Below are 24,671 nucleotides of genomic sequence, written 5' to 3'. Positions count from 1 at the left end.
CAGCCACGAGTCGCATATGCAGAATATGCTTCTGATTATGCATAATATGCTTTTATCTGATATTTTGCATTAGGTGCTGGTCATTTGAATCAATAATGTATATTTTTCTTAACTCTCATATTGACGGTTTTCGAATAGGCTATACCGTATACTACAACAGCATCATAGAATTCCCGAAATTCAGTCATGGCTTTTGGTTTTGGTGTGCCACCCCAAGATTTTCAGTGGCCCCATTTGGCCCCCCCTATGAAACATTTCAAGAAACAAGAAAACACAAGGGAAAAGATTGTGGAAAGCATCTGTGGTGCTTATACTTGCCACAAGATGTCCAAGGTGATTACTTATTAATTCCATAAACCCCCAAAATGTGACACTTTTCTGCTTTTCAGTATCGATTCATAGGCTGGTGTGGCTTGAACACCATCTGGTATCATAATTAAAATGGTATCCTATGAAAAATAAAAAATTAAGGAAGCACTCATGCTAATCTTATATGATGTAAGTTGATTCTAGCCTTTCTGTTGACCTACCGTATTTCCTGGACTACAAATCGCAGTGGAGTTCAAGTCGTACTCAGCCAAAACCGCGTTGTTGTGAGTAAAAAAACAAAATTAAGTCGCTTCGGTGTATAAGTCGCATTTACATGGTGGTACCATAGAAACTGAATGACAGTAGAACGGGCATTCCAATACATACAGATATACATACAGTAGCAAATTCGGGGGCAACCGCAGGAACCGCCACAGCCGGGACGCGAACCCGTATCTCCCGCACCGCGGGCGACATCGCTAACCGCTCGACTTAAGTGTCCAAGCCATTAGCTAACGTGTCCACTTATCCACGCACGTTACACTACCCCCCTCCGTCGGGAAGCGCGTCCGCGCGCATCCCACTTCTGACACCAATGTAGCGAATTCGGGGGGCAACCACAGGAACCGCCGCAGCCGGGACGCGAACCCGTATCTCCCGCACCGCAGGCGACATCGCTAACCGCTCGACCCTTTAGTCAAGGGCTAACGTGTCTATTTATCCATGCACGTTACAATACATACATACATACATAGCAGGACGGTCAGAGCGGCGGCCATTTTCATTTGAACCGGTGCCACTGCAAAGAACTATCACCTGTCATTGCCCGATGCGTTCTAGAAATCCGATTTGTTCCGACTGTAGCGAGCTAACTTCCGTATAAACCTCTGTAACCGGTTATTTTCTTGCCCGGTGCGGGATTCGATACGGGGTGTACTGCACCGCAAGGCGACATCACTAACCGCTCGGCTAAAGGGTCAGACCCGTTAGCTAGGGGCTAACGTGTCTTATTAGTAGTTTACACTTCCGTATAAAACATAAACCGACTTGCAGCAAGTTGCGGACTTTTTTTTTTGTTTAAGCCAGGGACTTGCTGAAGCGAGGTTTCGCAGTAATGACCAAACTAGCAGTGGAGTAGTACGAACATTTACGGCCCCACTGACGTGTGTTGGCGCTATAATGACTAACAACAATCGCCATTTTCGTATGAGCTACTCTTATGACCACAGCAAACAGTTCAATGTCCGTTCCATTCTTATTCAATTACTATGGGTGGTGCAGTATTTTCAATTGAGTCACAATATTAAACAGTGCTATCTAGTGGCCTTGGTTGACGTGCAGTGACTTTGTGTGACAAAATTACATTGTAAACGTCGCTTTGGAATATAAATCGCAGGACCAGCCAGACAGTTAAAAAAATAAAATATAAAAAAATAGCGATTTAGTGTTCAGGAAATACGGTACATCATATTGCAGTTTGTTTCCCCTCTGAATGAATCACTTGTATCAAATTTGCTAATGGCCCAGAGACTTCAAAAAGTCTTTATTGATTTAAAACACTTGTAAAAATCTCTGAATTCACTTGCTATTAATGTTACTGTTCTGATGTCTTGTGCATTAAATGTCGAAGGTTTTTATGCTGATAAAGCTGACTTGAATTGACCTGATGTGATGTTTTGTGTGTGTGTCTTTTTTGTATTGAAAACTACAAAATTCAAATCTAAAGTGATTGGTACCACAAAAGTTGACCCGACACTGGGTAGACTATACAAAAGGTAGAGCCATACAAATAGCTGTTGTCACCAATTTCTTATTTAGGAGAAAACTGGCATCTGCTGACCTCCCTTAAGAAATGTATGTCTTGTTGTTATCCATTATTTGGAGTCTCTGTGATTTCTCTCTGCATTTGATTATGTGACTCTGTCATATTTTGCTGTCTGTCTATGGAATGAGGATTATCCAAGTTAAATGGGTTTATAGAAGGAATGAGAAGGCCTGTGCTTGCCTTGCTGATTATAAGGTTTGTGTGTAGGATGTAGGTTTGTGTGATGGTTTATTTATGTAGTTATTATGATCATGTACATATAGTCAAACAGAATAGGGAAAAGGTGAGAGATTAAATTTCTCTGTTCTGTCCGGTCCCTAAACATGGGTTGACAAAGACAGAAGACAGAAAATATGACTTTAAAGTCAAGCCTGACACAGGCTTCCTCTCCTCTCGAGGAGCACATAGTCTACTTTTTACAAGTACTTTTTCAATGTGGGTGGAGAAAAGATGAGGGACTGAAATACTTTTCTTTTTATTGTGGCACACTTTCTATAAACCAAAAACTTGGGCACAACTTCCATGCAAAGAAAAGCAACTTTACAGGCAATCCAAAAACTGAGCAAGTACAAAAAAAAAAAAAGAGAGGGGGGGTCTACAGGGAAGTGAAAAAGTGGTAGACCACATTTATTCTTTTAATTTTAGCTGAGGTACATTACTGCACACCCAACAACGAAAAAAACCACACAAGCAAAGTCATTGAATCTCACAAAAAAAACACAATTTGTATGAATTGTGTATTGCTCAAAGTGGACAAAATATAGAGCCAAGATCAAGAATCGAGGTTTCATTATTTTGGCATGTTCAACTCCAGATTCACTCTTTCCTTCCCTCTCCCAAAATTAGACAGGCGTGACGAGTGCAAACACTCCGACCTGGAAAATGCCCACCAGCTTCGTGTCCAGGGGACGCAGGTGAGGAAAAGGGTATATAATTGTAACCGATTATTTTCTTGCCCGGTGCGGGATTCGATACGAGGTGTACTGCAGCTCAAGGCGACATCACTAACCGCTCGGCTAAAGGGTCAGATCCGTTAGCTAGGGACTAACGTGTCTTATTAGTAGTTTACATAATTGATAAAAAAGTACAGTACATACTTTCCTTGTAGAAGACGTGATCGCATTACAGCCCAGCAGATGTCGCTCCTTCTACAAAGAGGTCGTGACGTCACGGCCAAGCATCCGCTTCCGGTTCCGGGTCAGTCATATTTTCTGTGTACATCCAAAACGCCAACGAGATGCTGGGCCGGTTAACCAGGCTGGGGCCAATTTTGCCCCGTTTCACATCTAGTCCGGCGTTTGGGCTCAGGTTGGTCTCCCAGTCCCGCTCATCGGGCGCCGTGGGCTCGGCCGCCGTGTCGGACCTGCAGCCCGCTGACGTTAAGGACAGTCACGGACACGCCGAGGTCAGCCCGTACGTGAAGGTGAGTATACACACACTCACAGCGTTACTGCATGCGGCGTTGATTTCTAACGGGCAAGACAGCTTGACATGTCCGCTGTCGAATAGCTGCCCCGATCCGACACCGATGGCTGGTAGGTGAGCTAATGCTAATTAACTGACAACACGTCAAAAAAAACTGTGCGACTGCGACGAAAGTATCTACCCGTATCTCACGACTCTAAAGTTAGTTTCCGAGTCACATCTTCCGATTCGGCAGTTAAGTGGAACGTTTAGGGAAACTCGGAACCCTTTTTAAAAAAATTTTTAATTGAACAACTGCATATACAGACAGCTTGTCGTTGAGATCTTCACAGTACACAAAAGGGAACAGGTGCACAATAAAAAAGAAAAACATCACAGATAAGAGATTGAAATATTACATAACCCCCCCCCCCAGAAAACAATACCTTTAAAGGGCTAGGGCTTGTTTTGTAAATCATACTCTTCTATTATACTAGAAAGTGTCATTGCATTCTTCTTTTTCATGAATTTCATGGCTTTTAAGTAAGAAAGAAACTCATGCAACTTGGTTGATTGATTGATTATGAAACACACAAAGCTTGGGTTTCACTTTCATGTACTTTGACTTATGTATATAAAATTTTCCAAGGATGAGAATGGTGTTAACAAGAAGGTCATTTTCTTTGTTGTCCACGACAAGTCCATAAATATGTCCTTGTGAGAGAAGCTTCCAAGTTCAAAAACTTTTGGCAACAACCAGTCATGTATATCAATCCATAAAGCTTCAGAATGCATACAGTGGAAAAAAATAACTGATCAGTCGTTTTGATATCATCACGGAATACACAATTATTAGTTTCAATTCCAAATTGCGGTCGTAACAACTCACTAGATGGCTACACTCCACTCAGAATTTTAAATTGGATTTCCTTTGTTTTTGGCGTTATGGGGAATTTTGAATATTTATGTAGCGTATTCGGGGGGGGGGGGCACTCGGGAGCACCGCCACAGACGGGACGCGAACCCGTGTTTCCCACACCACAAGCGACAACATTAACCAGTCGACTAAAGGGTCCGACCAGTTAGTCAAGGACCAACGTGTCTACTTATCCATGCACGTTACATTTAGTGTGTAACTTTTGAGTAGTACATTTCGAATAATGTGAGATTGAGTTTCTGTAATATATAATGGGGTAAGAGATGCAGTCAAACATATTCCTGATTGTTTTGTTTGGGAGTTTGATTCCATTAAAAGCACAGGCTCCGACTAAAAGATTTGGAAGACTAGGGGTGATAGAAGTGGAGTTGGTTAAGATTCCTTTAATCATAAATAAGATAGAATTGGGGATTGCTTTAGTTATGGATGTAAATGTGTTACGAGTGGCAATCGGATCATATTTAAGGCAGAAATCCTCATATGACAAGATACTGCCACTGCTATCAACTAAGTGAATCACTGACCAAATAACCTTCCTCCATCCAGTTCTTGTACAGCAATTTGGTTTTAACCGTGATGTATCTATTATTCCATATCGGAGTGTTGTGAGGGGTGAAATTATGGTTGTATAAAAGTTTCCAATACAAAGGGGCCTACTGGTGAAAAAGTGATAATTTAACTTGAAGTCTTTGAATAGTGAAATTGCATTTCAATAAGAATTCTATACCTCCCAATTTCTTGAAAATTTCTCTTGGAATATGGTAACAAAAGTTGTTATTCAGAAACGATTTTAACCAATTGATTTTCAGGGTTCCGTTCATAAAATCAAAATCGATGGCTTGTAGGCCTCTATCTTTAAATTATTTGGTCATCTCTGCTCTCTTAACATAATGAATTTTCCTCTTCCAAATGGATTTTTTAATGGCTATGTAAGGGATAGCAGTTGAGTATGCTGGGTAGATGCACCTTAAGATACTTTCCATTTTAGTTTAAAGGTTTGACCCAATAAGCTAATATCTCTCAGTAACCATGAGTTAAGTCTAATTTGGCATTCATCTATTACTTTCCACACATTCATATTTTCACTCTCAGATGGATGTTTGGATCTATGTATGCCCAACTATTGAACAGTGGATTTTATAGGAATGTTGTATGCCTCCGTTAAATGACTTTGGTGAATTGGCATTAACTCGCACTTATTCAGATTTAGTTTTAGACCAGAGGCTTTAGAGAAGGTGTCAATCAACTGTAGTAGCTTTGGACTTTCAGTTAACTGCTTCATAAATATGGTTGTATCATCCACTAACTGGCTAATAATGACTGGTGTTCCAAGAGCATCTAACGGGGCAATGTTAGAATTTTTTATTAAGATGGAAAGCATTTCTGTAGCTATTGTAAAGAGAAATGGAGAAATGGGACAGCCCTATTCAACCCTGCGTTTGATCGTAAATCGGGGCGATGTGCCACCAGGTAAAGAGACTGAACTATTTGTATTTTCATAAAGAGATTCTATAATGTTTCAAAATGTATCCCCAAAACCTAATAACTTTAAACAATGGAAAATAAAAGGGTGCTCAGTTGAATCAAATGCTTTGTAAAAAGTCAAGAAATAAAATTAAACCATCATCTTCTGTTAAATGTCTGTAATCTACAAGGTCGAGGACTAAGAGAATATCGTTGTGAATGGATCTGCCCATCATGAAGCCAGATTGGGATTCACTTATAATTTTATTTAGGTTCTTTTTTAATCTATTGGCATAAATAGGGGTTAACATTTTGCAATCATTATTTGGTAATGTGATTGGTCTAAGATTGTCTAGTAGTTTGAATTCCTTGCCAGGCTTGGGAATTAAAGTTATTACACCTTGTTTCATGGTTGAGGGAAATGTCAGTTGCTTTATGTAACATATAAAAGAATGGGTCCTTTAACAAATCCCAAAAATTTCTATAAAAATTTGCAGTAAGACCATCATTGCCTGGAAATTTGTCTAAAGGCAAACTCTTTAACTGCTATATCCAATCCAGTAGAAGTAATAGCAGCATCACAAAACTCTGCAAACTCATCATCTATGCGGGGAATAAGATCTTTGAAATGGTTGAAGAAAGAGTCAGCGTTATCAATAGAAAAGGCTGAGGAATATAATTTACTAGACGGAAACTGTTTCTTCGGCAATCGAGACTGGCTCTGTGTTAACTTGGCCATTAATCGTTAAGGTTTTGATTGAGTTTCTTTCCTGCCTTCTCTTTTCCAACCAACATAAATATGATGTGCTTCTTTCTCCTTCTTCTGTTCATTTTGCCCCGGACCGTATGTAGGCTCCTTCCGCTTTTCTGAGCTATATTTCATCGAGTTTAGTTTGCAGAGTTTGTCACTTCTGTTTATCGCCATCAGTGGGTGATGTCTTATTGCAGCAGGTGTTAATGTCTTTAATGATGTTCAGTTCTGTTAATTTGTTGATCTTACTGAGTGATATTTCAAATTGTATAGAGAATTCCCAAAATTTAAATTTCAAGAGTTCCCATTTAGAAATGTATGACATCACAGATTCATCCAACATTATATTAGAGATAAGGGTTTCAATGCCATCACAAATGACTGGCATTTTAGTAAACTAGAGTTAAACTTCTAGTACTCTTTATTCCTGCAGCAACCACCAGGGTTCACTCAGCCCTGTGGGTTAGCTATCGGTAAGATTAGGTTAAGGTAAGTGTTGGGTTAAGGTTCAGGTTAGGTAGAGGTTGAGGTTAAGTCAGGCTAAGGTTGGTTAGGTTAAGTTTAGGTAAATTCAATGAAATAGGGTTGAGGGAACATAGGGCTGAGGGAACATAGACCCCCCCCCCCCCGTTCCCTGCCGTGTCTTTGAGTATGCACTAAGGTACATTACCAAACCTACAGTGCACTTACATTGACGAGTTAGCTCACAGTTGCACCTTGGGCTCAAACTCTGTATTTCCAATTAAAAAAAATGCACAGGATACATCTTTGAAGCAGCTGCTTACTCCTGAATGATATTACACCACGTTATACAACCCAGATGGCTTGGTGGCAATTGCACCACCTCCTAAAACCAGTCAATGAAGTATAGAATACATTTGTTTGCATTTTCTGTCTCTTGGATAATTTGTTTTTGCATGGATATAGGATGTTTGGGTGCTTCCACACTATAAAGCTGTAAAAGATCCAAAATATTATTCTGTCATGATTGATAAACCTATATAGTTTCTCATTCATGTCAAAGGCGGGTAAGTTTACAAGTGAAACTGAGTTTGTGAACCTTCCAATTGAAATCACACGAAAACTATAGCAATTTTTAATGAAAAACATGTTGTAAAGACTGAGTAGAGTATGTTGAAAAGGGGGGTTGTGTTTTATCTTGAGTCATAGAGGTAATGTTGATGCCCTGAGTTAAAAATTACTTGTTTTAGTATGTATTGTAGTTTGCACTGCTCTTATAAGAACTTTTCTTTTTCTTTTGCCAGAACCCAGATTACCATGGATTCTCTGACGATCCTGTGGTTGATTTGTGGAACATGAGGTTGGCCTTCTTTTTTGGCGTCTCTTTGGCTCTTGTTATTGGGGGCACCTTTATCCACTACTTACCAGACCGTGGGTGAGTTTTTTTTTTCTGGTTTCCCCATCTTCTTTTACATCATGTTACATTCCCACTGACATGCAGTCTTCTATATGATAGATGGACACATAACCTCATCAAAAGTTTTGGTTGACCATAACAACATCAAAGTTTGACAATTTTTCAAGCGCTTTCTCTGCGCAGAGTCCTGCTAGAACAGGAATTTTCCAGTTTGCTGGTAAGTGGGTCTGATACCATAACCACATTGGGGTAGCTGGGCTTGGTAGTTCACACCCTACCTTTAAGCTGAAATCTGTGGCTTTTCTTCATTTATACGTCATTGTTTTATACATTTGAAAAACGATGATGATCTTCTTTTGGACAATCATCGAAGATGGTTGTATCTTCTGCACTTCTTTGCTGTAAGTTACGTTAATGCAAGTGCAGCAGATGCAGCAAACAGAGCCACCTTCGAACTTGGCTGCATGTTACCGTAACGTAAAGCAAATTAGAGCAGCAGACGGAGCCATCTTTCATACTCAAAATCATCAATACACGCAATGGAAATATTTGATTTAAACATTTATTTCACCTCAGCTAAACATTTTACCACACCGGCTGGAATGCGGAGAGCTTGGGGACTATGATGAAACCTTTGAAAATGCTGTAGCTGATTGAAAATGGATAAGGAGAAATGGCTTTTTGATTTATTTCTCATAGCCGTCTATATATAGTAAAGCTTATGTGACCCCTGTCTCAGAGTAACAGAAGGTTACGAATAGATGGGGTCACATATGGGGCTAATGTCAACTGTACCTGGTCGTATTTCATGCTGTCCAAAGATGAGCAAAAGCAAAGGGCAGTGTTGTAACAGTTGAAGCAATGGCTTTCTAATATAATTTATTCAGAAACTGTTTTCATCTCCCTTTATCACACCTTTGGTTCGATGAAACTTTTTGAACTCAAGTGAGCATAAATTCTTTATTTTCCTGTTAATTATTAGGAATTTTAAAAGATTTGGTGTAACCATTCAGTTTTTCTTATTCACAGTTTAAAAAATTACAAAAAACAAGTTAACGGAAACATGCTACTGTCAGTAGCTCAGGTGTTCATACTGTTGATGTCAGTCATGATCTGGATCCCAAACCACCCGAGGTTCAGGGTTATGCTTTCAATAGAATCTGTTTGTCATTTGCCCTGTAGCTGGGAATACTGTTTCAGTAACAATACTGGTATGATTTAATTGATTAATTGGTCAAGCTTCATCAAAGTAGTTCCAAAGTGAGTATTTGTGAACAATAGTCTTTAGTGTGTCCATGTTGGGTGATGTGCAGGACTGTAGCAGCTACAGAGGTATAAAGCTGATCAGCCACAGCATGAAGGTATGGAAAAGCATAATAGAAGATAGGTTAAGAGGAGAGGTGATGATTAGCGAGCAGCAATATGGTTTCATGTCACGAAAGAGCACAACAGATGTGATGTTTTCTTTGAGAATGTTGATTGAGAAGTATAGAGAAGGTCAGAAGGACTATGTAGGAGTGGTGCGGGATATGTATGAGGGCAGTGTGACAGTGGTGAGGTGTGTGGTAGGAATGACAGATGGGTTTAAGGTGGAGGTGGGATTACATCAAAGATTGGCTCTGAGCGCTTTCTTGTTTGCAATGGTGATGGACAGGTTGATGGACGAGATCAGGCAGGGGTCTTCGTGGACTATTATGTTGGTGGATGACATTGTGATCTGTAGTGAGAGTAGGGAGCAGGTTGAGGAAAGCCTGCAGAGGTGGAGGTATGCACTGGAGAGAAGAGGAATGAAAGTCAGTAGGAGCAAGAGGAAATACATACGTATGTGTGAACGAGAGGGAAGATGGCAGAATGGTGAGGATGCAAGGAGTAGAGGTGACAAAAGTGGATGAGTTAAGATACTTGGGGTCAACTGTTCAAAGTAATGGGGAGTGTGGAAGAGAGTGCAGGCAGGGTGGAGTGGGTGGAGAAGAGTCAGGAGTGATTTGTGACAGAAGGGTAACAGTAAGAGTTAAAAGGAAGGTTTACAAGATGGTTGTGAGACCAGCTGTGTTGTATGGTTTAGAGATGGTGATACTGATGAAAAGACAGGAGGCGGAACTGGAGGTGGCAGAGCTGAAGAGGCTAAGCTTTTTGTTGAGAGTGATGAAGGACAGGATTAGGAACGAGTATATTAGAGGGACAGCTCAAGTTGGACGGTTTGGAGACAATAAGAGAGGCAATATTGAGATGGTTTGGACATGTGCGAAGGAGAGATTTTGGGAATATTGGGAGAAGGATGCTGAATATAGAGCTGCCAGGGAAGAGAAAAAGAGGAAGGCCAAAGAGGAGGTTTATGGATTTGGTGAGGGAGGACATGCAGGTGGCTGGCGTGACAGAGGAAGATGCAGAGGACAGGAAGAGATGGAAACGGATGATCTGCTTTTGCAACCCCTAACGGGAGCAGCCAAAAGGAGAAGAAGTCTGTAGTCTGTTCATAGTCTGTAAGCAGGGAGCAGAGGAAAGTATTGTAATTACCAAGATGTTCGGTAACGTAGCACACTCTGTTAGGTATTTCCCATACCTTGCACTAGTGTTTTTGATAAGACCAAACAAAACTCAATTCAAACTTTGTAACAATGTGAAGGCAGAAGGAGCCTTTGATCTGTTCAGGGCTGAAAAATATCACACCACTATCATTGCCTGTCTGACACAGCTTCCATAATGTTGTGGGAAAAAATGGACTAAGCATGAATACTGGATGTAAGTGAAATAAATAATAATTTTAAAAAAAATCCGAAAAAAAAAGAAGCGACATTAACTTAATGGCATGGTCACTTTAGGATATGGATACCGGTTCAAAATTTAGATCACCTTTGCGGTGCATATCTTACACATGGAAAATATTTGTACTGGCCACACACGCACACGCACACGTTGCTCGTTTAATATTTAGTCTTTTTACAGTACTCAACAGTGTAGACATAAGGGTGTAATCTTTTTCCCATTACTCTGTGTCCCAGTTTGCGGCAGTGGGCCAGAAGGGAAGCAGAGAGACTGGTGAAGCACAGAGAAGCAGAGGGTCTTCCTCTTATAGATGAGAATTACTACGACCCAAGCAAGATCGTGTTGCCTGGAGCAGGAGAAGAATAAAGATGTGTAAAAAGGTTCTGTTCAAATGGGAGCAATTGTTTTGCTTTGACTGTAATTTTTATGTCAATATTATGTAATAAATGTCTGCTGTGCCCATTTGAAATGTGTGTTTTGTTTTTTGATTTTTTGTTTTTGACAGCAAGCATTTGAAACAGCAGCTTAATTTGATTATCAAATACTGAATTAATCTTTTTTTTGTCCCGAACTTAAATGAAAAATCCAGTTAGCTAGCTTGTTTTCAGATATTTAGTCAGATTTAACGTATGCGTTTGGATTGCTAGAGAGAATTTACTCAAATTGACATATCTCATTGTATTTGAGCAATCGGAAATTGGCACAACAGCAATCTAGTTGGACCTCTGTACAAGTATGGAAGAAAACCAACAATAAAATCAAGATATAATTAATATTGTTGCATGGTTGCTCTTTGAACTTTTAACCTTTTTTGAAAGCCGTTATCAGCATTTTGAACAGCAGTATTGAGGATATTAACTCCATTTCAGTTGTGTTTGAGGGTTCAGTGAATCAATATTTATTGCGATTGGACTTTGTTGAAGCTGGTGAGTTTCTTAATACTGACACAATCAGTGAAGTCCTTTCTATTCTAAATGATGCCCTATAACTTTTACATGAGGTCAGGTCCATTCTCAGACCCATCTTAATTTAACTATATTTTCTATGTGGGCAAAGTATCCTTAGTTTTGGCTGGATATTTTATCACCGATTTACTGATACTGTAATGTGATGCAGTCATTTCATGTTAAGTGCTTTGTGTCATTGGACTAGAAAAATCATTAAATTTCATTTTTGAAGATGCTCAATTGTACATATCAATTAATCTAATGGCCTTTGTTTTGCAACCTCACCACACTTTACATTATTGTCCAGCCACCATTAAAAAAAAAAACCCCCAAAAAACGAAACTGGATGGCTCACAATTCTCTTCCGTTAAACCCTGATAAAAGGGTTTTGCGGTTTTCATTATACATCCTGATGTACTGCTTGAAACCAAGAAAAAACAAACATGCAAAATGATTTGGAATGCAAATATGGAATAAAGTTTTTTTGGAAAAGAAAAATTATTGAAAACAAACCGACTTGATAAAGATCTCCACTCTTTGGTAACTCATATAGTTTCCGTCTGTAGCGTATGCTTCTGAATGACGCTTTACATTGTTTTAATTAGGTCTGGGATAAAAAAGGGGAACTTGTCCTCTTATGTCCAGTGTTAGTAAGTTTCATCGACGAGACAGAATGTCGATATCTCTGTTGCTCAAAAAGCACAATTTACATTTTCTAGAAACGGTTCATAGGGCTGGTTGTAAAAAGATCACTTCTTTGGCGGACTTAATAGTCCAACAAAAGTTTAAAAAGTTGCCTAGTTCAGCATAATTCATTTCACAAGTGTCCCTGTTGACTCTACCATCTAACATCTGCCAACAAGCGTAATGCCTTTCAAAAAACAGATGTCATTCAAGCATAAAAGATGCAGCATGTAGCATGTGCAACATTCATTGGCAAACGGGATGCAAAAATCTCATTCATTTTTACACTGATGAGAAACCAAGTTGCTCCAGATCCGAATGCACGCCGAAGGACACAAAATGACGTCACCGCTTGTTTCCTGCACCAGCTAATGGCACCGGATGAGGCGATTCAATCTGTTGGTTCATTGGCTTAATCAGCCGCCAATCATAATTTTATGATGTTCTATTGGTCTGATGCTGCCTGCATGGGCGGATGTTATTTGCGTGGCACCGTGGGGGGCGGGGCTGAAGGGTTGGACAGGAAAAGAAGAGGAAGGCGAGGACGGCACAGACGAAAACGGTAAAATAATATTGTGAAGCACTTCGTCATGTATACGTATCTGATTGTTTAAGTTTTGTTGTTTTAAGTAAGTGTCAAGGCTAAACGATAAAATTAGCCCTTGAGGCTGTTCCTTGGCCAGACAGTCTAAAAAGAGGCCCGCCGATCACCGAAACTAGCCGGAGCGAATGAGCAAGCTAAGTGAAGGAGCTAACAACGGTCAGCTAACTAGGATGACGGGAAGACAAGTTAGTGCTCGGAGCAATGCTGGGTAGAGAAGTTGGCAAATACTGTTAAATTGCTGTCTGTAACTGTCACAGCCGCAATGTAAACAATAGCCATTAGTTTCCCAACTCTAATGTTACTGCAGATTGACAGCTAATATAACCTCAATCAGCGCATTAGCAATGAAATCAGGTGTCCTGATCTCTAATACAAAGTTAATCTACGCGTCGGCAGCTAGCAAGCTTATTTACCTTTTCAAAACAACAGACAGCGCTGTCTTAGTGCACTTGTCCTCTTTTTGCTTACATTTATTAATCTCACTTAGCTAGTGTAAACTAATTTTATTCAAGGAAACGGTAAGTCAGCTATCGGAAACCAATAAAATAGACCAATACCTTGTCAATAAAGAATGCATGCAGTGCCGAACCTTTACCCTGTGTCGTTAAGAGGGCAGCCAGCTCTCAACCTTTACACATCAGAAATTGACAACACAGTTCACAGGTGAGAGATATGGTTCAGAAACACGTCGAGCTACTTTTTGGGTGCTGCTGCTGTGACTAAGATCTGACCAGATGTCGCAAGATTGCCAGTTAAGTGCATCACTGCATATATCAACAGGTCAGCGAAACTTTTCTGCATCTACACACAAGCTGGGTGCACTTTGATCTATAAAAATGATCTTGCGCGTCTCTTAATATCAGTAATGTCTTATGATAAAGTTGGTGTTGATGGAATTACAAAAAAACGTTTCCTGTTGCTTAACACTAACGTCCTTAACGTCAGCACAGATCCACTTCCATTTGACCAGAAATCAAGGTTGATAGCAACACATGAGATGTGAGAAATTGTTGGACTTGTTTTTAATTTAGACTTTTCAAAATATCAACAGCAGTTTGACTGTATTAATGAGTTTTGGACTGTTTAAAAGTTGGTTAAAATAATTTGGCAATGTGGGCCATAAGTGTGTGAACTCTGTGTATGTGTGTGTCTGCTGTTTTTGAACTCTAGAGCAGTGGTTACCAACCCTGCTCCTGGAGCTACGGTCCTGCTGGGTTTCACTCAACCAAGTAATTATGCACCTGTCTTCTAATCAAGTCCCTCAGCAAAAACTCTACTGGTTGATTAGTGGAATCAGGTGTGTAACTGCTTGGTTGGAACAAAAACCTTCACCCACATTGGCCCTTTCTGGATAAGATTGCCCACCCCTGCTCTAGAGGGTGCTTGCCAACACACTTGCCTCAATATAAATGTCACATCTTGGCTGTAGTACAGTCCTAATTGCTTGGCTGAGTTTACCATGTTTGCATTAGGTACCAAACTTGCTTTTCATGGGTGATTTTGGATTTATGCATTCATGCAAACTTTGTGCAAAGCGTTAGCCTACATGTGGGTTAGGTAGTGTTGATTCTAAGATGCCAGAATTTGCCTATAATCCATTTGGGTGTTTTAGGGGTTTAATACAACAACAAAAAAATCAATCAGTGATGGGACACACCCACTTGGTGATCCCAATAACACACCTTTTCTCATCCACTCCAACCTCTAACATCAAAGCTGGGTTTCCACATGATTGTCACCCAACACAGCAAAGAGCCAGTGTATTTCTAAAGGATAGGTTCACTTATTTTTAAAACTAGACTTAATGTAAACATCGTTGGGCATCATTTCGAATCAAATGGACAAAAACTTTTCTAATCACTTGAGTACTGATAAACTTATCACTTTTCGGAATTTTCTTGCTGTGCTTCTGCACAAGTACAATGGGGCAATCCCTTTAATCCTCCAAAAACCATGCTATATCTCATTTTCATAAACCGGAAGCTCACAGTACAATCACACATACCTTAATTCATTTTACGTTTATTAAGAATACTTTTTGAATAGTCGGAAAATCCAGTTTGATTTGGAACAGCATTTTGAAGTTGATGCATCCAGCCATCTGTAAAATTTCACACTTGTGAGAGCAGGAAATCCTGTAACCCAGCAGTGTTGGCTATAGCTATGCCCTTTATGGTAAACCAGCCTGAATGTAGCAAAGAAAATGTATTTGTGAAATTGCAAAACAAAGTAATTTAACTTCATATAAAGCATGCTTTGTGACTTCTTTTCTCAGTGGAACACATTAAAAATGTCTGACACAATGTTTTAATGAGGTGCTGGGTTCAAAAAAGGTTAACCCATCCTTTTATATGTTTATGGTTTTAAGTGCTGGACTCATTTTGAGTTGTTCTCTTTCAGATGGCTGCAATTCGGAAGAAACTAGTTATAGTTGGGGATGGTGCTTGTGGCAAGACCTGTCTTCTCATAGTGTTCAGCAAGGATCAGTTCCCTGAGGTTTATGTGCCTACAGTGTTTGAAAACTATGTGGCTGATATTGAGGTGGATTGTAAGCAGGTAAGATAATTTATAATTGTACAATGTGAAGACTAATCTTTGTTTCCTGACATTTACAGTCATTTAATAACAACTAATGAAAGGAGCTGTCTGTCTCTGAGCTTTGTTGGTTGTGGACTCAAATTTAAAGAAAAGGCCATTTTTTACCCCCCCCCCCCCGTTAACACCCCAAAACCACACTTTTAAATGCTTCTGAAATAAGTGCAGATTTGTGGTCTGATTTCGGTGTTATTTACAGGAGGCGATATCAAAACTTTGTCACTGTTTATTTTCATTACTGTTCGCTTCTACAGTGAGCATTATAGCTGGTGTTGTAGTACATAGTGCTTTTTCAACATTGTACCATACAATCCCATACAGTTTGATATTTCATAATTTAACTATAGCAGTTTACATTGATTTCTGTTCCCCCCAACCCTATCTCAGAAATGCCAGTAGTTGAAAATGAGTGCAGTAGGGCTGAAACTACTTCAAAAGAATCTGTGATAATAAAGGGTCATATTTCATTATTTGGAATGGGTTCAGGTTAAATAAATGCAACACAACTCAAATTACCACCGTTTCTAAAATTTCCAACGTCATTGTTAAACAGCGGTAAACAGGTAAAGATCAGAAAGAAGATGCTACTTTTTTTTTAAACTTTGTTCTGAAATGCTGTTCTCAAACTTTGTTCTCAAGACAGAAGTCCCCTGATAATACTAATGCTGTGCACTGAAGATACAAGACACAATCTGTCCAAATCTTGCTAACTTGTCCCCTGTAACAGCTGAGAGTTCTATTCAATGAGATGTTATCTCTTTGTTTGGTACAGGTGGAATTGGCTCTGTGGGACACAGCAGGTCAAGAGGACTATGACAGACTGAGACCTCTCTCTTATCCGGACACGGATGTCATCCTCATGTGCTTCTCCATCGATAGCCCTGACAGTTTAGGTGCTTGGTCATTCTGATCACTCTTCTTGTCATTTGTTTTCTTACTCATTTTGATTAGTACATGTTCTGAATCAAAATTATTTATTTGACACAGAGAATATTCCAGAGAAGTGGACTCCTGAGGTCAAGCACTTTTGTCCTAATGTGCCTATCATTCTTGTGGGTAACAAGAAAGACCTGAGAAATGATGAGCATACACGTCGAGAGTTGGCAAAGATGAAACAGGTTAGTCTGGGTATCACCTAGTTATTTTCAATTTTTTGAAATCTGTATCGTTTCAAGCCTATAGAGGCTCTAAGAAGGGTTGTGCAATTGCTTTTAAATGTTAAATCTGTCAGCTTGAAAGCTATACAGAAAAATGCATGTAAAGCCTACCAAGCAAGGCCAAATTGCAGCAGTTTGTACTAGATGGACTGATTGGCAACCCGACAGTTATTTGATATTTGTACAGCTCTTAATCTTTAGCAATCTTGGAAACAATTTTAAGGGAGACACTGTAGTTTTCCTTTGACTGACAGTTGGTAAACTAAGAGAGGAGAGGATAGAATGCAGAAGTAAGCCTGGCCTTTTATGCACATATTGTGCTGGACTTCTTTACATGACTAAATAGATTAGCTGTTTTACGCTGATGTGCGGGATTAACTGGCCACTTTATTAGGTGCACCTATCCAGTAATGGGTAGAACCCCGTTTAGCCTCTAAAACAGCCCAAATTTTTTGCGGCATGGATTAAACAATGTGCTTGAAATATTCCTTTGGGATTTTGGTCCATGTTGACTCTAAGCATCACACAGTGCCTGAAGATTTATTAGCCTTGCGTTCATGCTGTGACCATACCATTCCCCCTCATCCTAAAATTGTTCTATTGGACCCGAGGTCTGGGGACTATCCAAGCAACTGGAGTACACTGAAGTCGGTCACTGTTATGTTGGTGCAACAAGCTTGAGATTATGTGTTTTGATACATGCTGCATTATTCTGCTAGAAGAAGACATTGGAAAACAGGCAGATTGTGGCCATAAGGGATACACATGATCAGCAACAATGCTTAGGTATGCTGTGGCATTCAAATGATGCTCAGTTGTTGTTAAGGGGCCTAATGTGGGCCAAGAAATGTTTTTCCACGCCATTACATCACTACCACCAGTCTATATCATTGACATAAGGCAGGATGGATTCATGCTGTTTACTTCAAATTCTGACCCTACCTTGTGCATATCGCATCAGGAATCAGGATTTGCCAGACAAGGCAACACTTTTTCAATCTTCCATCGCCCAGTTTTGGTGATCCCATACCCCCTGTAGCTTCATCTCCCTGTTCTTGGCTATCAAGAGTGAAACCCAGCATGGTCTTTTGCTGCTGCAGCCCATCTGCTTCAACATATGTCCTTCTATACACAACTGTAGTAAAGTGTTTTTTGGCAGTTTTTGTGGCCTTCATGTCAACTTGAGCAACTCTGGCCATCTTTCTCTGACCTCTCATTATAACAAAGTGCTTTCACCCACAGACCTGCAGCTCACTGGATGTTTTTAATTTTCGCTCTCCTTGTTTTTTTTCTGTCAACATGGGGGACTTATGTGCATGAAAATCTTCGGAGGTCAGCAGTGTCTGAGATGCTGGAACCACCACATCTGACACATCAATCATTCCACTGTCACCAAAGTAGCTTATATCACGCATCTTCCCCATTCTAATGTCTGGGTGAACAATTGAACCTCTGATTGTGTCTACATATTTTATATATTTTTATATATTGAGTTGCAGCCATGTTTCAATGTGTTAATAAGCAGGTGTACCTAATAAAGTGGCCATTGAGTGTACAACAAGATGTTTTGTTCAGCACCTACGCTTGTTTAAAGCCCCCTCTGGTGTTTATGCAGGGAGTTTTCAAGAAGCTCACCTGCTTTCTGAGGACATTTATCTGGCTATCATTAATTGGTCGATAGAGCATACTGATTAACCTCAAAATTATTCCACTCCGGGGAGGTTGGACAAATGGGCTCGTTTAGGCCTTATGTAAAATATGGTCATACTAAGAGTGCAGTAGTCTCTTCTCAAAAGCACTAACTACTATACATTGTTGATTCGCATGTCACACTGCATGTCTCCAAAAGGAACTTTTTTGATTATCTTTGAGAAAGCCCCCCCCACTTGCTTGTACTTTGACATTCTTATGTTTGACATACTAAACCTGTGCTTTTGCTTTTGTAAATATGTCTTTATTTTCATTCTATTTGTTCAGTTCGGTTTTTGTTCCATCTTTTACATGATCCTTCATAACAGGAACCAGTGAAGCCAGAGGACGGGCGGGAGATGGCCAATCGCATCAACGCCTTTGGTTATTTGGAGTGCTCGGCCAAAACAAAAGATGGTGTGAGGGAGGTGTTCGAGATGGCCACCAGGGCAGCGCTTCAGGCCAAGAAAAGGGGCAAGAAGAGTGCCTGCCTTCTGCTATAGAGAGTTTGGGAGAGATGGGAACGGGAGGGAAGGGGAAAAGCAACCAGGCCAAGGAAAAAAAAATTCTGCATCCCTCTTCCCTGTCTGCCCTCATGCCATGGTGGGCAGGAGTTCACTAGGGGATTAGGGATATGGGAGAAAAAAATATTAAAGCAGGCCAAAGGAAACAGAGATAGGAGGTCAAATATAAAGAGGAAAGGGAGTATATAGATTTAAAGCCAAGGTCTATCAGCTTTCCAGTGAAAACTGTCTCTTGGCTAAGATTTTTAATTGGGTCCTCAACTAAGCACAGAAAAAAAAATCTCTCAAGCATGGTAGTGCCTGCAAAGAGGCCTGTTTCATCCTCTGATATGGCTACAATGGAAGATTATTTTTAGGGTCCCAAACCTCAGTGATATAGTTCTGGTTGATAGGTTTTGGAATAGTTAAAAGGACATCATTACATCCAAAACACTGTATGCCTGCCCAATGTTCGTCAGTGACCTCCATGGCTTGCAGTGTGTCTATGCTTGTCTTTCATTTTTGTTGACTCATTCTGTAGACGCCATACTTTGTTTTCCCTTTGGATAAATAGACTAACCTGTCTCTGTGGTCCAGTTTTTCTCTTTTATGAACCAGTGGTCCAATATTATAGTTCATTTGATACAAGCAGTTTTGATTTATTTAAATAGCTGTTTTTATTTGCTTTTGATTATAAATACATATTAAATGCAGACCTGGGTAATGAGACTAACTGAATTGAGTGTTTTATATAAGCTTGTTCATGTATTGTATTAATGTACTTTAGCCGAGTATTTGAACTCTCACACACAGGGCTCAAAAAAGATATGGTTTTGTATACGGTTAGGTGTAAAAGCTTTTGCATATTAGCTTACTTCTCTGATTTTTTTTTTTTGTCAGCATACCAGGCTATTATTGGGAGTTATTTTCACAATTTGACCTTTTCTTTTATTCCAGCCAGTCCAGTCATGATGGGGCCACGACTATTTTTTCCCCATTTTGTTTTCTCTTGCACTGTATATGTTAACTTTCATGACTAGGTTTCTCTGTATTAGTTGCACATTTTGCAAAATCAAATTAGAAAGCAATTGAGTTCAGTTTTTCAAGATATACTCATGAAAAGAACATCAGTTGAATTATAAAAAGTAAACTACAATTATCTTCTTTTAAAGCCTTGGTTTTTTTCTGCGAAGGTCTTTTGTATAAAAATCCATTCCTTGCTCTTCAATTTCATTTTAAAAATGTATTGTACAAAGGAAATAAATTGTAATTGGCAAAGACCAAATGTGTTAATGCTCATGATACTCCACTTGGACACAGGAAGATTTCTCACAGCAAGTCTTATTTAAACATTTGTTATGGGCTTGGTGAAATGTTACATGATTTAAACATTGTGCAGTCTCCAACTTGGTCTCAGGATCTACAATGTTTGATGGAGTCCCGCCACAAATTCCTGATAAAAGGGTTCTGAAACAAAATGCGTCATATAACAGTTATTTTAGCAAGTGATTTTGAAACATGCCATTATTTTTGTGTCCGAGTGTATTTATGTGACCAACCAACCTGTGTCTGGTTCAATAAAGGAGTGTCTGATGAGGAAGTCTAAAACAACCATGGCACAGTTGGGTTTGAATTCATCACAGACCAGCAGCTGTTTCACCTGTAACCAAGATGCAGCTTTTAACATTTTACTTGTACAATATTATCCATTGGAGCAAAACACTCAACTTGTATTATGATTGACACGTGGATGCATACCTTAATACACTGAACTGAGGAAAATAAAGCCATGAGCCACAGGATATTGCACTAACCTCATGAATTGGTAAGAGGTAGAAATCTTGCACCTCTCCATCACCTATTCTGGGTTTGAATTCAGTAGGAAGTTCCAAGTCAAAGACGAACTGACACTCTGGGAACACACCCTCCTCATCTTCATAGGTGTAGCTGGAAAATAAGGCAATCATGGAATGAAAGTATTACAGAGATTTAACTTGTTATGCATTCCTATAAAATATTCAGTCCAGGAACACTCCAAGATATAACATTTTAAGTAATTATGTAACAACTAATGTGTTAGACGTGTCATGAGAAGTCTTAAAACTACTCGGACAAAAGTCTAGAATATATTTTATCTGACTAATAACACCAAAATTCTTTTTTTTTAAGTTGAGGTCTGTCTAAGTGTATAATTTAGAAAGGACATTTTTCAAACACAGTACTGTTATATTTACAAATAATTAGGAGTAACTTATATACAGTGCATCTGGAAAGTATTCACACCCCTTCACTTTCCCCACATTTTGTTATGTTACAGCCTTATTCCAAAATGAATTAAATTCCTTTTTTTCTCATCAATCTACACACAATACCCCATAATGACAAAGTGAAAAAGGTTTTGTAGAAATTTTTGCAAATTTATTAAAAATAAAAAACTGAAATATTGCATGTACATAAGTATTCACACCCTTTGCTATGACACTCAAAATTGAGCTCAGGTTCATCCTGTTTCCACTGATCATCGTTGAGATGTTTCTACATCTTGATTGGAGTCCACCTGTGGTAAATTCAACTGATCGGACATGATTTGGAAAGGCACACACCTGTCTATATAAGGTCCCACTGTTGACAGTGCATGTCAGAGCAGAAACCAAGCCATAAAGTCAAAGGAATTGTCTGTGGACCTCCGAGACAGGATTGTATCGAGGCACAGATCTGGGGAAGGGTACAAAAAAATGTCTACAGCTTTGAAGGTCCCGAAGAGCACAGTGGTCTCCATCATTCGTAAATGGAAGAAGTTTGGATCCACCAGGACTCTTCCTAGAGCTGGCCGCCCAGCCAAACTGAGCAATCGGGGGAGAAGGGCCTTGGTCAGGGAGGTGACCAAGAACCCGATGGTCACTCTGGCAGAGCTCCAGCGTTCCTCTGTGGAGATGGGAGAACCTTCCAGAAGGACAACCATCTCTGCAGCACTCCACCAATCAGGCCTTTATGGTAGAGTGGCCAGACGGAAGCCTCTGCTCAGTAAAAGGCACATGACAGCCCACTTGGAGTTTGCCAGAGAGCACCTAAAGGACTCTCAGACCATGAGAAACAAGATTCTCTGGTCTGATGAAACCAAGATTGAACTCTTTGGCCTGAATGCCAAACGTCACGTCTGGAGGAAACCAGGCACCTCTCATCACCTTGCTAATACCATCCCTACAGTGAAGCATGGTGGTGGCAGCATCATGCTGTGGAGATGTTTTTCAGCGGCAGGAACTGGGAGACTAGTCAGGATCGAGGGGAAAGATGACTGGAGCAAAGTACAGAGAGATCCTTAATGTAAACCTGCTCCAGAGCACTCAGGACCTCAGACTGGGGCGAACGTTTACCTTTCAACACGACAACGACCCTAAGCACACAGCCAAGACAACGAAGGAGTGGCTTCAGGACAAGTCTGTGAATGTCCTTGAGTGGCCCAGACTTGAACCCCAATTAACATCTCTGGAAAGACTTGAAAATAGCTGTGCAGCGACACTCCCCATCTAACCTTACAGAGCTCGAGAGGATCTCCAGAGAAGAATGGGAGAAATACCCCAAATATAGGTGTGCCAAGCTTGTAGCTTCGTACCCAAGAAGACTTGAGGCTGTAATCGCTGCCAAGGGTGCCTCAACCAAGTACTGAGTAAAGGGTGTGAATACTTATGTACATGCAATATTTCAGTTTTTTATTTTTAATAAATTTACAAAAATTTCCACAAAACCTTTTTCGCTTTGTCATTATGGGGTATTGTGTGTAGATTGATGAGAAAAAAAGGAATTTAATCCATTTTGGAATAAGGCTGTAACATAACAAAATGTGGGGAAAGTGAAGGGATGTGAATACTTTCCGGATGCACTGTATATAATATCCATCTCAGGAGAGCTCCAAATGGACTGATATTCCTCATGACTTGGATGCAGTTTACCTTACTGTGCTAACGGGACGGGCCATCTTGGCAATGTCTGCTGGGATGCAAGCTTCCTCCTCACATTCTTTGATCAGGGTGGGTTTGATGCCAATACCGGCAGCCAGCCCGCCCGCTGCCTTATAGGATAAAGCATGATATTCATATTACACCCTCCTGATTTTCACACCTCTTCAACTGACCAATCGTCAGGGATCGACTCCAAAAATCTGTAAAATTACTTCAGCAGGTAGTTTAACATGCATTCTACCAGCCTGATAGGTATAAAAGCTATTTCATACCTGCCGTGAAATTTAATTGGATGGTAAAATTTTTAATTACCAATCTACTCTAATCCAATGTCAGGTTGGAGTCACACCCTGCCTGTTATCACAAACAAGATTGTTTTGACCATCTCCCCCATAATAGTCTTGTGTAGATTTGGACAGGATATGCTGGCTCACCAGGTTGTCTAGTAGTCCTGGGTAGGTCTGTTTGGTGGCAGAGCGCCGTGCCAGCCACATCCTGAGCTCTCCATTTTCACTCCAGCTGTATCCATTTATATGAACTCCATACCGTTTCACCCCGAAAAGGCCTGCTCAATGTCACTGTTGTTAAAAACAGCTGCAGAAACATGTTGATATGGCACTGAGCACATGCAGGAAAACTTACTTGTGGCTGCTCTTTCCATACTCATTAAAGGAGTGTCACAGAACTTTGCCATCACCTCATACTTCTGAAAAAGATACATTTGTTGAGTTATCATGGGAAGCCCTGCACAGCTGTGGACTTGTCGATTCATCTTTAACTGGCAATGGTATTCGGACACTAATAAATATGAAAAAAAAGCGTATCTTAAAAATGGCAATGTGGGTCTGCTCTTTGGCGCTCACCTCATCTCTCCATCCCTTTAAACAAGCCAGAGACCTGCCTTTTCTAAGAGTTTGCAGGACATTATCCACAGCCTCCGATCTGCTCCCGTAGGAGTCCAAATTATGGCAAAGTGAAATTGCGCCGCCGTGTGGTCGGTTGAACACACCGGGATAGCCCTTCAAGACCGAAGCAACGTGGGGAGGGATCCACCCAATTTGGGCTCCGGCGATTTCAAATCGAAGACACGTCGCCCTGCTCGAGCCTGCGGGAGATTGGTGAAAGCAATCACAACAGGGACAAAAGCGCTGGTGTCCAACATAAGGAGTTAAACCCCTCCTCACGTTGGCGCAGTCATTACCACCTCCTGTCTTTTGACAGTTTTGTCGAGATGTCCTACACTGGCGCAAATGTATATCAACGGTAAAACTGAGCCCGAAAGACACCCAGCAGGTGCGATGAAATGGCAGAAAGCAGCTTCTGTATACCTGGTGAATGGAAATTATTCATTCGGCGGAGGAGTTGGAGCATTTTATCTGACCAAGAAGCGTTAGCCATTTGAAGTAAAAATAAATTGTTGTTTGAAAGCGTAGGAGTTTTGTAATTCAGACATTTGACTGTGTCCGAGCGAGTAAACGAGGGCAGTAATTGTACATTAAAACCGAGGCTCGTGTGCACTGACTACACATTGACATGGCGTACTCTAGCTTGCTTGCGCAACCAACATAATGCGCTTCCGCTTCCGCTTCTTCTTCTTCTTCTTCTTCTTCTTCTTCTTCTTCTTCTTCTTCTTCTTCTTCTTCTTCTTCTTTTCCTCCTCCTATTAGGTCCAAGTCCGTGACAAATTTTCCCTTAAATG

General features: G+C 40.3%; 3 protein-coding genes across 3 annotated transcripts; 2 read left to right on the top strand and 1 right to left on the bottom strand.

Moving 5' to 3' along the window:
- Positions 1–3,319: 3,319 nt before the first annotated feature.
- ndufb11 (NADH:ubiquinone oxidoreductase subunit B11) lies at positions 3,320–12,016 on the top strand. The gene is made up of 3 exons (XM_056274071.1): positions 3,320–3,557; positions 7,956–8,086; positions 11,071–12,016. The coding sequence occupies exons 1-3, from the start codon at positions 3,372–3,374 to the stop codon at positions 11,198–11,200; spliced, it is 447 nt and encodes a 148-aa protein (XP_056130046.1). The 5' UTR covers positions 3,320–3,371; the 3' UTR covers positions 11,201–12,016.
- Positions 12,017–12,967: 951 nt separating this feature from the next.
- On the top strand, positions 12,968–20,317 carry rhoaa (ras homolog gene family, member Aa). The gene is made up of 5 exons (XM_056274069.1): positions 12,968–13,027; positions 15,470–15,625; positions 16,437–16,557; positions 16,652–16,782; positions 18,840–20,317. Exons 2-5 carry the CDS (start codon positions 15,470–15,472, stop codon positions 19,011–19,013), a joined length of 582 nt encoding a protein of 193 aa, XP_056130044.1. The 5' UTR covers positions 12,968–13,027; the 3' UTR covers positions 19,014–20,317.
- A 28-nt stretch (positions 20,318–20,345) lies between these two features.
- On the bottom strand, positions 20,346–24,489 carry tpk2 (thiamin pyrophosphokinase 2). The gene is made up of 8 exons (XM_056274068.1): positions 24,301–24,489; positions 23,836–24,077; positions 23,615–23,678; positions 23,407–23,537; positions 22,964–23,082; positions 20,828–20,960; positions 20,577–20,673; positions 20,346–20,480 (listed from the first exon to the last, which is right to left on the bottom strand). Exons 1-8 carry the CDS (start codon positions 24,368–24,370, stop codon positions 20,434–20,436), a joined length of 903 nt encoding a protein of 300 aa, XP_056130043.1. The 5' UTR covers positions 24,371–24,489; the 3' UTR covers positions 20,346–20,433.
- Between the last annotated feature and the right edge of the window lie 182 nt (positions 24,490–24,671).

The sequence above is a fragment of the Lampris incognitus genome, chromosome 2 (genome assembly GCF_029633865.1).
Source record: "Lampris incognitus isolate fLamInc1 chromosome 2, fLamInc1.hap2, whole genome shotgun sequence".
NCBI classification, from domain to species: domain Eukaryota; kingdom Metazoa; phylum Chordata; class Actinopteri; order Lampriformes; family Lampridae; genus Lampris; species Lampris incognitus.
The sequence above is the reverse complement of the archived record's forward strand: the minus strand, read 5'-3'. Positions and strand labels throughout refer to the sequence as shown.